This window comes from Crocuta crocuta, unplaced genomic scaffold (assembly GCF_008692635.1).
Source record: "Crocuta crocuta isolate KB4526 unplaced genomic scaffold, BGI_CrCroc_1.0 scaffold179, whole genome shotgun sequence".
Lineage (NCBI taxonomy): Eukaryota > Metazoa > Chordata > Mammalia > Carnivora > Hyaenidae > Crocuta > Crocuta crocuta.
The window spans coordinates 5,026,958-5,039,401 of record NW_027551568.1 but is presented as its reverse complement, the minus strand read 5'-3'; the positions used below and the strand labels follow the sequence as shown (position 1 = coordinate 5,039,401).

The following is a 12,444-nucleotide window of genomic DNA, read 5'->3' as shown; positions in this document are numbered from 1 at the left end:
AACCCACCGTGCCTGGAGACGCACCAGCCCTGGACTACTGGGGGCCGGGCCTGCGGGGGGTCCTACAGTCACTTTGGAACGGGGAAAATGAAACGCAGAGCCTCCTTCTGTCCCGGCGGTGCGTGTGCATGCAAACTCCAGTCTCCCTAACTGGTGAGAAAGTAGGAACAGAGTGACTCTGGTGACATGCCTGGGGTTGGGGTCAGGCCGGAGGGGGTGGGGGACGGACTCCGAAGCTCACAGCCGTGCAACGGGGCAGCCATGGTCCCTCTCCAGCGCCACTTCCTCCAGGAAAGGGTAGACAATGGCGGTGGATGGCTCTGCTGAGCTCACCTCCCAGGGGGATGTGCCCGGCCCCCAAACCCCAGCTCCCCACGGGTCTGTCTGCTCCTCATGCCTCCAAATCTCCTCTGCTTGGAGGCTATGGGGAAACGGGAAACCACAGGGTATGGGGACCATTATCTGTCCAAGCACATGGCATCTGAGAAGACACAAGGTAAGAACACACTTCCTCCTGGGGACGCAGGCAGAAGGTCTGGCACTTGGGCTGGTGGTTGGAGCCAGGCTGCCAGGGTTCACACCTGGCCCCACGGCTCACCAGCAGTCTGACTTTAGGCAAGGTATTGACTTCTCTGTGCCTCAGTCTTCTCATCTGTAAAATGGGAATCCTATTCGACTCTTGGGGTTGCCGTGAGGATTAAATGAGCTAATATGGAATGTAGAAGCGTGCCTGGTACGTGGAGGGAGCCATGGAAGCATTCCTGCTGGTGGCTGTAGTCAGTGGTGGTGGTATCGTTGTGTACAACGTGGCCTCGAGGCTTGGAGCTTGGAGCCTCTGAGCCAGGCACCCGTGTCATTCTATCACGGCCACTGCGGAGGCCTCCCTCTCTCTTTCGGAGCGACGGTCCATCTACGGTGGAAACCCCGACCCACCTCCCACAGCGGCTACAGCAGCGGCCCAAACCCATTATGGGCCAGCATGCCAACCTAATGGAGGCTCTGAAAGGGAAATAAAAACGTTACAAGGTCTGTTTTCAGGAGAGAAAGGGAATCTTTTTTTTTTAAAAATACAAGTCTTTAAAAAAAGATGCGAAGCAATCACTTGCCCCTTCCTATTCCTGAACTGCCTCTGTTTTGGGATATTCATGATGCCCCATGAGTTTCGGGGTCCCGACCTGCATTCAGAAGCACACATTCGATTAACGTTTTCCATGCCCTTCTCTGCCTCTGGGTCCCTCCTCTCGGTGTTTTCTGGCACCCAAGGTCTAAGCCGAAAACAGCTTCAATCAAGTGTGCGATGGGGCTTGACTTCATCTCTTTGCAAAACGTAAATCCTCAGCCCTGTGCTTCCTGCAGGAACTTCATGGCCTGAGGAACACACTTTATTTTTATTTTTTCTAATTGTTTTTTTAATGTTTATTTATTTATTTTGAGAGGGAGAGAGAGAGAGGGAGGTAGGGAGGGAGAATGAGTGAAGGAGGGACAGAGAAGGGCGGGGGAGAGGGAGCGAGAGCGAGAGAGAGAATCCCAAGCAGGCCCCGCACTGTCAGCACAGAGCCTAATGCGGGGCTTGAACTCATGAACTGCGAGATCATGACCTGAGCTGAAATCCAGAGTTAGACACTCAACCCACTGAGACCCCCAGGTGCCCTGGGAACACACTTTAGATCACAGCAGAAGTCAGAAAACATGGACCAAACAAAATACTGAGTTGACTATAAAGTGTCAGGTGGGCAGGAAGTTTACATGATCTACCATAGGATGCTTGACACGAATGTTCTAAGTCTTTTCCTCTTAACCATGCATCACCGAGGGCATGTTTTATCTAAGCCTGCATGAAGGTGGGGTACAAACACAATGCACCTTGGGCTGTAGCCCCTCCTACTAAGGGAATCGGTGAGTGGGAACGACAGTCGGTTCCCCCGCTTATCTGCCAGGGATGCATTCCAGGGCCCCCAGCGGATGCCTGTAACCACACTAGATGTTCTATTTTGTTCCTATGCATGTATACAATGTAATTGGTAAGTGAGGCGCAGTGAGAAACTAACAACAGTCACTAAAAGTAGAACACTTCTAACAACAGAGTGTAGAAAAAGTTATGTGAATGTCGTCTCTCTCTCTCTCTCTAAGTGCCGTCTGCCCTGTACTCGCCCCTCAGTTAATGAGGACGTGAAGATTCCACACCCCTGGGATGAGATGGAGGTGAATGGTGCAGATCTTGTGACATGGCCTCAGGCTACTACTGACCTGCTGACCACGTGTCAGAAGGAGGGACAGGCCCCAGACCGCGCCGGCCTCGGGGAACTGCCGGCTCAGGAAGCAAAACCGCGAATAAGGGGGAGCCCGCTGTGTTCTTACGGTCGCCTCCGTGACTCTCATGCCAACTCGAAAACGAGAGGCAGAAGGAGAAGAGATCGGGGTGAGACTCTTCCTACTCTTGCCATTGTTCAGACCGGGACACTGGGGCCCAAGGAAGCTGCACGGCTCTGACACACAGCCGGGAGGTGGTTCCCAGGCTCCGCCGGGTCGGACACGGCCTCCGCTCTACTGGAAGGGCTCCATCCTGAGGGGCACTTGCCTGTTTCAATTACTGTCACACACACCCTTGTTGTATACATCTTGAGAGGGACTGACCAGCCGAGCTAACCAGGTCATGTGCAGCCGCTGGAAGTCTCACTCAGAACTTGGGTCACTGTCAGCCCCAAACGCACTTGACCTTCTCTACATCATGGATGAGATCCTAGCAGTCCCCCGACGGAGGGTGAAGTCCAAGCCCGTGAGACGGCTTGAAAACATGGTGCAGGAGCCCCTGTCCACCTCCAGCACTCGCTCACTCGCTCAGCAAGCACTGGTCCCCAGGAGCCGTCTCCAGGACAGGATCTAGGTCGGGGCCATGCTGACCGTCTTCCAGAGCCGGCAGGCAGGAGCCCCGAACTCAGGCCAGTGAAGCTCGGGATTCTGGAACCTTCAGGGTAGGTGCACGCTTTCCTCTCCATCTGCAGAACTGCCCGGAGAGCCCCCTGAAGCTCTGGAAGGGGTAAGAAATCACAGGCCACTGCATAGACACGTATCCCCTCAGAAGACTGGAGACATTGGTAGAATCATCTCCTTCTTATCGACAGAAGCCTGAGGTTCAGAGACGTTAAAAAATAAAAGAGGGGTGCCTGGGGCCTCAGTCGGTTAAGCATCTGAGTCTTGGTTTCAGCTCGGGTCATGACTGCACAGTTTGCGGGTTCAAGCCCTGCACCAGGCTCTGTGCTGACAGCGCGGAGCCTGCTTGGGAGTCTCTCTCCCTCTCTCTGCCCCTCCCCCACGGCACTCACCCTCCCTCTCTCTCTCTCAAAATAAGCCAACTTAAAAAAAAAAACTTGCCTGAGATTCGTTAGTTTACAGATTTGGTCATTCATTTACTGAACAAATATGTACTGAGTATTTACTGTGCAGGTTCTATTTAGGGCACTGAGAACACAGGTGTCAGTAGGCAAGGGGGGTCCCTGGTGTCACGGACTTAGTGGGAATGTGAGGGTTTCTTAGGGAAACAAAGTCAGTATGACAAACAACACACCAAAGGGACAGACAGGACCCATCAAGGTGCAGCGACTTGGGCAGTTGCCCTTGAGTGAGTGGAGGGCCCCTCCAGCCCCCGGCCTCTGCCCCACACCCGCCCTCTGAGGGGTTGTGAGGTCTGAACATTCCGGTACACGGAGGCAGATGCCTCCAGTGTCACTGAGGTTCTGAGATTCCCACTGTTGGTTTCTGTCACCTTCTTAAGTTCTGAGTTTAGCCTCCTCGGTTTCCCATCCTCTGAAACGGATGGTAGTTCCTCTGGGTCATTTTGTCACTACTCTGTGTCCTTCTTTGTCCGCTCTTCTCAACGTTCTACCTGATTATTTTCTGAGACATTTGTCTCTTTTGACAGGTTGATAGTGTCCCTGTATCAGGTGAAACTTTCTTCTTCTCTCATTTTGTCTAGCATTTTTCTTTTCCCTCCGTGCAGCAGCAAAGCCACAAACGGGTCAGTCAGCCTTGGGCGGAAAGAGCCGGAAGCTGTGCGGTCCGATTAGGGTTCAGTGAGGTGACCTGGGGCAGTCACGCTCTGAGCCTCCTCCTCCCCATCCAGTACAAGGGGCTGAAGTCCTGACAAAGTGACCAACGTACCTAGGCAGGGGTCCCTGAGGACAAGGGCGCACGCTCCTCCTGTGTCCCCGGAGTGTGCACAGTGCCCTGGCTTGACACTCGACCAACCACACTCACTGCACACGCAGCTTAAGAGGTCACTGAAAAATGACACGAACGGTAATGGTGTTCCAAGCTGAATCGTGTCCCCTCAGAACCCATGTGTCGAAGCCCCGGCTCCCAGCACCTCACGACATGACTGTATTTACCGTGGGGCCTTTCCAGAGGTGAATCACTTTGAAATGAGGCCGTGAGGGTGGGCGTAACCCAATCTGACCAGTGTCCTTATAAAAAGAGGGGATCGGGGCGCCGACACACGTCGGTGAGGGACGACCTCGTGAGGACACATGAGAAGACAGCCGTCTACACACCAGGGAGTCAGGCTCGGAAGGAACCAAATGCCCACACCTTGATCTCAGCCTTCAAGCCCCAAGAGCATGTGAAAAATCTATTTCTGTCTGTGGTTAAGCCACCTCGTCGGTCGAACTTGACCAAAGGAGCTCACAGCGACTCATATAAACAGTAACTCCTGGCTGAGGGCTTATTATATGCAAGACACAGGGACAAAGAACCGAAACTACTGATGGCTGATCTTTGTAAGAACCCCACATCAGGCCCACAGGAGCTGAGTAGTTAGGGTCCCGAAGAGATGCTCAGGGAGCCAAGTTCACGGCAAAGTGTGTGAGATCCCAGGGCCCACGCACTCATCTGGAATTCAGTATCACTGAAGGAAGGAAAGGGGGAAGGGAGGAAGGAAGGGAAGAGGGGAGAGAGGAGGGAGGGAAGGGGAGGAGGGAGGAAAGGAAAGAGCTAACGGATACTATGCACTCCGCGTCCATGCTTCTGAACCAAGAGCAACAAGACAGAAATCAAAGTAACGAGGAAATACCAGTGCTGAGCTCTGGAAGGTGAGCCAGGCAGGAAGTACGAGGACGTCTCCGCTCGCAACGTCTCCAGCCAGGATGGAGGCTGTGTAGCTGACCGAGAAGCAGTCTCCAACTGCTCAGGAAGAAAGCAGGTGTGAGTCAAGAGGGGGCCCCTCCACCACACCCCCGGATAAGCCACACACGTATGCAGCCAGCATCATCACTGATGCGGGAGGCAAGGGCGCAGCTCAGAGCTCAGGTGCCCGTCACGGGGACGGCGAACGCGCGTGCCCACTCATGGGTTCCCTCTTCTGGCACCTGGAAGAGGCTGTCGGCAGGTGCCTGGTCTTACCTGGGCGCCCTGGCCCATCCAGCATTGCCAGGGATAGGGCGGGCCCATCTTCCTAGTCCATAAAAGGGCTTGGGAAGTCACTCACACACGTGGGAAATCCAGAACCCTTTTGTTTTGTTTGGAGTCCAGGTGAGGGTCTGTTTATCCCCCCACAATTCCGTCCCCACGACTAAGAGATACAGTCTCTATGGGACTTTTGGGCCTCGGCTGACAGACCGACAGGAAACACTACACTGGCTCCTCCAGGGGGCTGGCTCCTTGAGCACAGCAAGGGGGATGGGGAGGCAGGACCCGGGAGGGGCTATAGAGGTCACTGTGGGTTCACGTGGGGCCCCTCCAGCCGCAAGCCTTGACTGCTTCATTACAAAAACCAACTGGACTCAAGGAGACGATCCCTGGGAGACAGGGTCTGGGCTCAGAGCTCTCCTTAGTCAGAACCGAAGACCAGCTCCACTGCTGGCCAGGGGGCCACACTCAGAACCCAAGGGGAACAAATCGCCGGGAAAGAGAGTGGCCCCAGACGAGGTCGGGTGACAGGGCAGCCACCACGCAGGTTTCTAGCTTTGCTGGAGGCAGCGAGCTCTCAGCCCCTCTTCCTGGAGACACCCCTCCATCTGATGTCGGAAGTGCATTGTGCCCACCTTAAGTACTAGCCGTGGAGGCTTGCACTGAGCTGACGCTCTCAGGTGGGCTCTGCACACCTGCCAGTGACCAAACGCTCTCGGTGAACTAAAACCGATGAGAAACAGCTCTGTCCCGGTTCTTTGTGGCGGATGCCTTGAGCCTCAGCCACGGTGTGTGGAAGTAACGGGCGCTGGGTCAGGGGAGAAGGCTGTGCCCGGCCAGAGCTGACCCTGGCTTGTTGTCTGAACTGGGTGCTGGTGGGGCTGAGATGTCATACTTCTTTTGCATTAACAGCTTTGAGATAAACCTTATGTCTCACCCAGTTCACCTGGTAAGCGTGCAAGTCAAGGAACTGGGTGTATTTACAGAGTTGTACAACCATAACCACAATCTGATTGTGAGGACAAGAAACTTTACACCCAAAGGTGCAGCCAACCACTACTCTACTTTTGGGGACGAGGCTGCCTTTCTGGACACCTCGTAGAAATGGAACCATACAATACTGCTTACGTTTGATTTCTTTCACCGACCTTTTTTGAGGTGCATCTATGCTATTGCATGGGTCAGTACTTCCTTCCTTCTTTTTTTTTGTTTATTTATTTTTGAGACAGAGCGTGAGTGGGGGAGGGGCAGAGAGAGAGACAGGGAGACACAGAACCCGAAGCAGGCTCCAGGCTCTGAGCTGTCAGCACAGAGCCCAACACGGGGCTTGAACTCACGGACTGCAAGATCATGATTTGAGCTGAAGTCGGACGCTTACCCAACTGAACCACCCAGGTGCCCCAATACTTCCTTCCTTCTTACTGCGAGTGCTCCTCCATTGCGGGGACAGATCACACTTTGTTTACATGACTGTCTCCTGTGTTCCCTTAACTCTGGAATATTTTTAGAAGTGAGACATGTGAGAAACCTGGAGTTCCGCTCATTCAGCTTCTAAGACAAAGGATCTGCGTCCTTTCTGCTGCTGAAGGGACCCCAACTCTTTCTAGACAGTTATAGCCCTCTAGCGGGAGGGGGTGGACAGAATCAAATATTAGGAAGATGGTGTGGGGAATTTTAATTTAATTTGAGAAAGCTGGACTTCGGATTTCAAACTTACAAGGGCAAAGATTCTGATCTCAGATTTTAATTCCTTTAGGACTTGACCACATTCGGGTTTCCAATTGTAGGGGATTCACTTCTAAAAATTTTCACTTCTCCCTGAGAATCTGCACAAGGGAGGTGCTGGCGGATCTTTATGCCGATGAGCTCAGGGCTGTGCCTCAATTGCGCCGCAAAACCCGACGCACCTCACTGACTGGGGTGTCAGGACGTGTGTGAATGGCTGTTAGAATCAGGGAGGACTCCCAGCCTCGGGTACAGAGCACCCTCTGAGTTTTCTGACCATATACTGCTCCGAGTCATTCCCAAAGTCTTCCCGGGACAGAAAAACCACCTCAACCCCCCACCCCACCCCCGCTCTGGCAGTGCACAGGGGCAAAGGGTGGGTGGTTTCGGCGGAGGGGGGTGTGGGGGGCGGCCAGTACTGTCCTGGGTCCTGAGCAACACCGCTCTCCTACCCCGGGGGAGCAGCCGCGTTCCCGAGATGCGCAGGTCAGTGAGGGGCCTGGGGGGCTTGTCCTCAGGGCAAGCACACGCCCACCACCCCCAGGGTGTCAGTCCATGAGCACGTGCACCCTCCCTGAAATGGCGCTGGCCTCCCCCCCACCCCTCGCTCACTCTGCTGGGAGGTTGGGGCACACTCTGCCAGGCAGCCTGTCTTACTCGCGGGAGCAGGCTGCCGGTGGAAAGCAAGAGTGCTCAGCGCCGGCAGGCCTGGGGGCAGCAGCCCGAGATGGCCGGGGGGTGACAAAGGCCATCCTGCTCTGCCCGTCGCAGGGCCACCTGACCTCACCCAGGCCTGTCCTCCCGCTCTGCCTCCACTTGGAACAGGGATGGGGGCTGAGCCCTCCTATGCTACGATCTGCTTCATTTCTCAACGTACTGGTCTCCAAAAAAACCAAAAAGTAAAGAAAGAGAAGAAAAGAGCGCTGAGCCCACGAACCACTAAGATTTTTACTCCAAAAATCCTCAACGCCTTCATTCTACCTTTACGTGCTGATAAATCACTAGGCTCACAAAGATGAGGTCACAGAACAACAGAAATGGTAGCACAGTGAAGGTCCCGTAATCAGAGCTTCCCCTGGCCCAGCGGCGTGTCGCTCTCCCAAGTGACCCGTGACCCCATGGCGCGCCCTCGGCCAGGGCGGGGAGACCTCCCTGCCTGCCATGCCCAGGTAGTGAGCTCCCCAGTGGACTGTCCCCCTCACTGTCCATGCTCCAGAGGACCCTGGCTCTGATGAAAGGAAAGCACCACGTGGTAATGACAGTGATCACAGAATGTCCACAGGCTGGGTCTGTGGGTCACTTGATTTCAGAGTCGCATACTTCCCCCTCGGGAAAGTGTCCTGCCCACCAAGTTGAACAGCAAAGTCCTTCCCCGGACACAGCGGTGAGCCCACGACCCCAAATGCCGCACTGTCCACAACGCGTCTGGCTTAGCAACTCTGCGCCGTGTACTTCACGGCGTCAAGAGGTGGATCTCTATTCTTACCACATTCGCCCAGAAGAAAAACCACAACAAAACGGCAGCCTGCATGGGCAACACCCCGCGGGCCAGGCCATGTCCTGACGCTCTCCGCGCCCTAACCCCCTTATCCTCACAGCCACGTCCTGCGGCAGGTACAGTCACAGCCCCCAGGTCACAGAGAGGAGGCCGAGATCCAGGGATGTGCAGCAAAGGCAGGGGAGATCCAGGCGGGGGAGGCGGGGTTCCGCACGTGGCGCTCACGGCAGCCCACGGCCCCAGCGGGCGAAGAGGGCGGGCAGGGCAGGGGGGTGCAGGTGCAGGTGAGAGGGCGGCGCAGGCAGGCGCAGGGGCGTGAGCAGAAGCCGGCAGGCGGGGGGAGTGGCAAGTGCAGTCGGGCAGGACCACAGACGACGGAGGGCGCCAGGGGAANACTTCCCTGGGCTCCACAAGGCACTGGCACACTCACGGGCCATCCCCAGTTCAGAGAAGCTCAGCCACTTCCATAGGAGACACAGCTCCTGAGTGGCCAAGCGAGGAGTCAAATCAAGGTTCTTTTGAGACCGAGTCTGTGCTCTGCTCATGGCCCTACGTTCTGTCCAGCTTAAGAACCGGGGGATTTATTTCTGCATCTTTGAGAGAAAGCGCTGAGGACCACTTAGCTAGGACGTATCATAACTGTTCCCATGACACTGCTTAAACCACGGCCAGCAAAGACATCACACCGTCGTGGGCCAAATCCCCTGGTAGCCTGTCAATGGTAAGGGGTCCAGAAGGATGCTGAGGCCCTGCAGAGGCTCAGAGGGCAAGTGTGGGCAGATGGACGAGCCACGTGGACCCTGGACATTGAAATGGACCATGTAACAGGTACAAGAGCACAATGGTCACGGGGTGGGCAGTCATTTCCTCCGTGGAGGAGCAAAAGAAGTCTCACCCTTTTAAGAAATTCGATGGTCCTGAAGTCATGCTAACAATCCCAGAATTCGTTTAAACTTGCTCTGTTTAAGTGTCAGAGCCCGGGGGGCTCTGTCGGTTAAGTGTCCAACTTCGGCTCAGGTCATGANTAACCCCCCCCCCCTTCCTACCTCTCTCTAACCCAAGCAACAAATCCAGCCTTTAGGGTGTGGGTATCGAGCGGTGGTCCCTCCAGCACCTGAGAGTGAAGCCCGCGGTGAGTGAGCCCACGTCCCGTGGTCAAGGACACGCCTGCCACACATCACACGCTCCACCAGCGTCTCTAAGTACATTCTCCTTCCCTCCCTGACCGCACGCGCTCTGCGATTACCTTGCAGAAACTTCTTTCTGAAAGCCTGGAATCCCGCCGACGTCCTGTTTCCAGGGGACTCCCTGATGGAGAGGCCAGTGACGTTGTCGAGCAGCAGCAGATCGGAGAGGTTGGTGGCCGCGGGGGTCCTGGCGTTGTCCACGAGCAGTCTCACCTGAGCTGTCTGCACTTCGCTCTGCCCAGACACCTGGCCAGGAGGACACAGGGGCAGATTTGCTGGCACGTCCGACCTCGAGGCGGAAGGAGGGCACAACGCTCTCACGAGGCCCTTGATAACCTATCCGGTCTGATCTCAAAGGCCCCAGGAGAGTTCTGACCTGTGCTTCGCTAAGCTGTTGCTTGGGGACCGCTCCAAAGTAACTGGGACCCTGAAATGCAGGGAAATGACTCCTTACAGGGAAACGGAAGAAAACAGGTCGAAGCACAGAACCGCCGTCAGGCTGGGCACACTGTGGCAAACAGTGTCACCAAGAAGAGCAAACGATGGCTTCTGCTCACTCAGTCACATTGAAGGTTCAGCCCAGCCCCAGGGACCTGCCCAGGGCCACGGACGGCCATCTGACCTCCCGGCTGGAGTGAGCCAGTCTCCGGCCCCCTGGCCGGTCTCCCCCATGCAGGCTCGGCTTGGCCGCGGGCCTGAACGGCTTGGCGGCTGGTAGCTGCCTAGCGGCCCACGCAGCTGGGCTCCCCGCCTGGCCCCTGCAACCTCGCCCTGTTCCCACTCTCTAAGCTTCCCCCACACCCCTGCCCTGCCTGGTGCCCGCCCTGCTGGAAGGGGTGCAGGAGCTGAGGACAGAGGGAAGCAGTGTATACACACACACACACACACACACACACACACACACACTCATAACTGCATGCATACGGCAGAAACATCTCCATGCAGACTCAGGAGAAACTGCTGGCACCGACCGTACCCAGGAAGGGGCAGGACAGCTGACAGCCTGAGATAAAACCAGGCATGTGCAGTAAAGGGTTAACCCCGCAGGTCTGGACGGCCCTGACCCTGAACACGCGGAAGAAAGGACGGCCCCTTGACCAGCTGCTGGTTGGTTAACTGTAAAGCTCTTGGACTTTCCTGTCTGCGAAGGGTATCTGTGTGTACGTATCGCCTTGGGCCACATCAGGCCCTCGGTGCTAACGATCCCGCAGGAGGCGGGGGCCTCGAGCCAAGCTGTGTCAAGGTGACCTCCGGAGGGGCTGGAGACAAGTCCTTGAAGTCAGCCACAAAGACACGGCACGACTCCGTGACGGACCCGCAATAAAACCCCCGGACATCAAGGCTCAGGGGCTTGTCTCTGGGCACCGATACTTTGTACGTGATGTTGCACATCGGTGATTTGGAAAATGGAACACCAGCCACACTACCCCACAGGGAAGGACAGCAGAACCTCCCGCCCGGTGTCCCCACAACTCTGTCCCCTGCGCCGTTTACTCTGCTGACCTTAACCTCTACCCTTTCACTGTAACATATTCTAACTGTGATTCTAACAGCTTTTCTGAGTTCTGTGAGTCCTTCTAGTGAATCCTGGAGCCCGAGGGCACTCGTGGAGACCCCAACACAATGATAACGTGAAACGCTATCATACAGATTTACTGAGGATCAAAGATGTAAAAGATACCAAATAAAAATGTTAAACAGTCAAGTGCCCTATCAGTGTCAAAATCTGAAAGAAAACGTATCATTCTTTCTTTCCTGTTCTAAATGATCACAGCGCCGGGCGCCTGGCGGGCTCAGTCGGTGAAGCATCCCACTTCAGCTCAGCTCATGATCTCACAGCTAATGGGTTCGAGCCCCGCGTCGGGCTCTGTGCTGACAGCTGGGAGCCTGCTTCAGATTGTGCGTCTCCCTCTCTCTCTCTGCTCCTCCCCCACTCACACTCTGTCTCTCTCTCTCTCTCAAAAAATAAGTAATAGAAACATTTTAAAAATTAAAAAATAAATGATCACAGTGCATTTTCACTAACAGGAATTTAAATGTCACCAAAAGCTCTTGGTCCTGGTTTTACAATATGAAATTGAAGATCACTAATATGTCATTTCCTCTCTTACGTGTGCAGTCACAGGTGCATAACCCATGATCCACCAGTCCTTGAACACAAAACTCTACCAAGATGTGATGTGGTCGAAACCCAACTATTTTCTCTTCAAGTATAAGCCACCTGTGAATACCCACCACAGCGCATTTCTGAAAAATCACTCCGTCCTCAGCAGTTCCTTGAACTCCCCTGGAGATGTCTCTGTACTGCAATAAAACATGGAAATTATCAGAAAATGAAAACCACTACACATATTTAATAAAAAGTACAAGATGCAAAAAAATCACCAATAAGTAAACAAATAAACAAATGCATGAAACAATGTACAAGATGCACTTTTAAAAGAGGGGTAGAGGATTGCTTCTGCGAGGCTAATAACGTCCTTAAGTGATCTTGAAGGTTTTTTAACTTTTTTTTTACATTTATTTATTTTGAGAGAGACAAAGAGAGCAGAGGAGGCACAGGGAGAGAGGAAAAAAGAAAGAATCCCAAGCGGACTTAGCTCTCAGCACAGAGCCTGACGCGGGGCTCGAACG

The 12,444-nt window shown here is 54.5% G+C and overlaps 1 protein-coding gene across 1 annotated transcript in view; it reads right to left on the bottom strand.

The window, feature by feature from the left end:
- The window catches only part of EVC2 (EvC ciliary complex subunit 2), a 135,925-nt gene that overhangs the window by 108,700 nt on the left and 14,781 nt on the right, over window positions 1-12,444 (bottom strand). The window contains exons 5-7 of the mRNA XM_077750384.1: window positions 12,046-12,114; window positions 9,870-10,056; window positions 5,066-5,175 (exon numbers count right to left, since the gene is read on the bottom strand). Coding sequence (XP_077606510.1) covers window positions 5,066-5,175; window positions 9,870-10,056; window positions 12,046-12,114 — 366 coding nt within the window. The remainder of the gene's footprint in view (window positions 1-5,065; window positions 5,176-9,869; window positions 10,057-12,045; window positions 12,115-12,444) is intronic.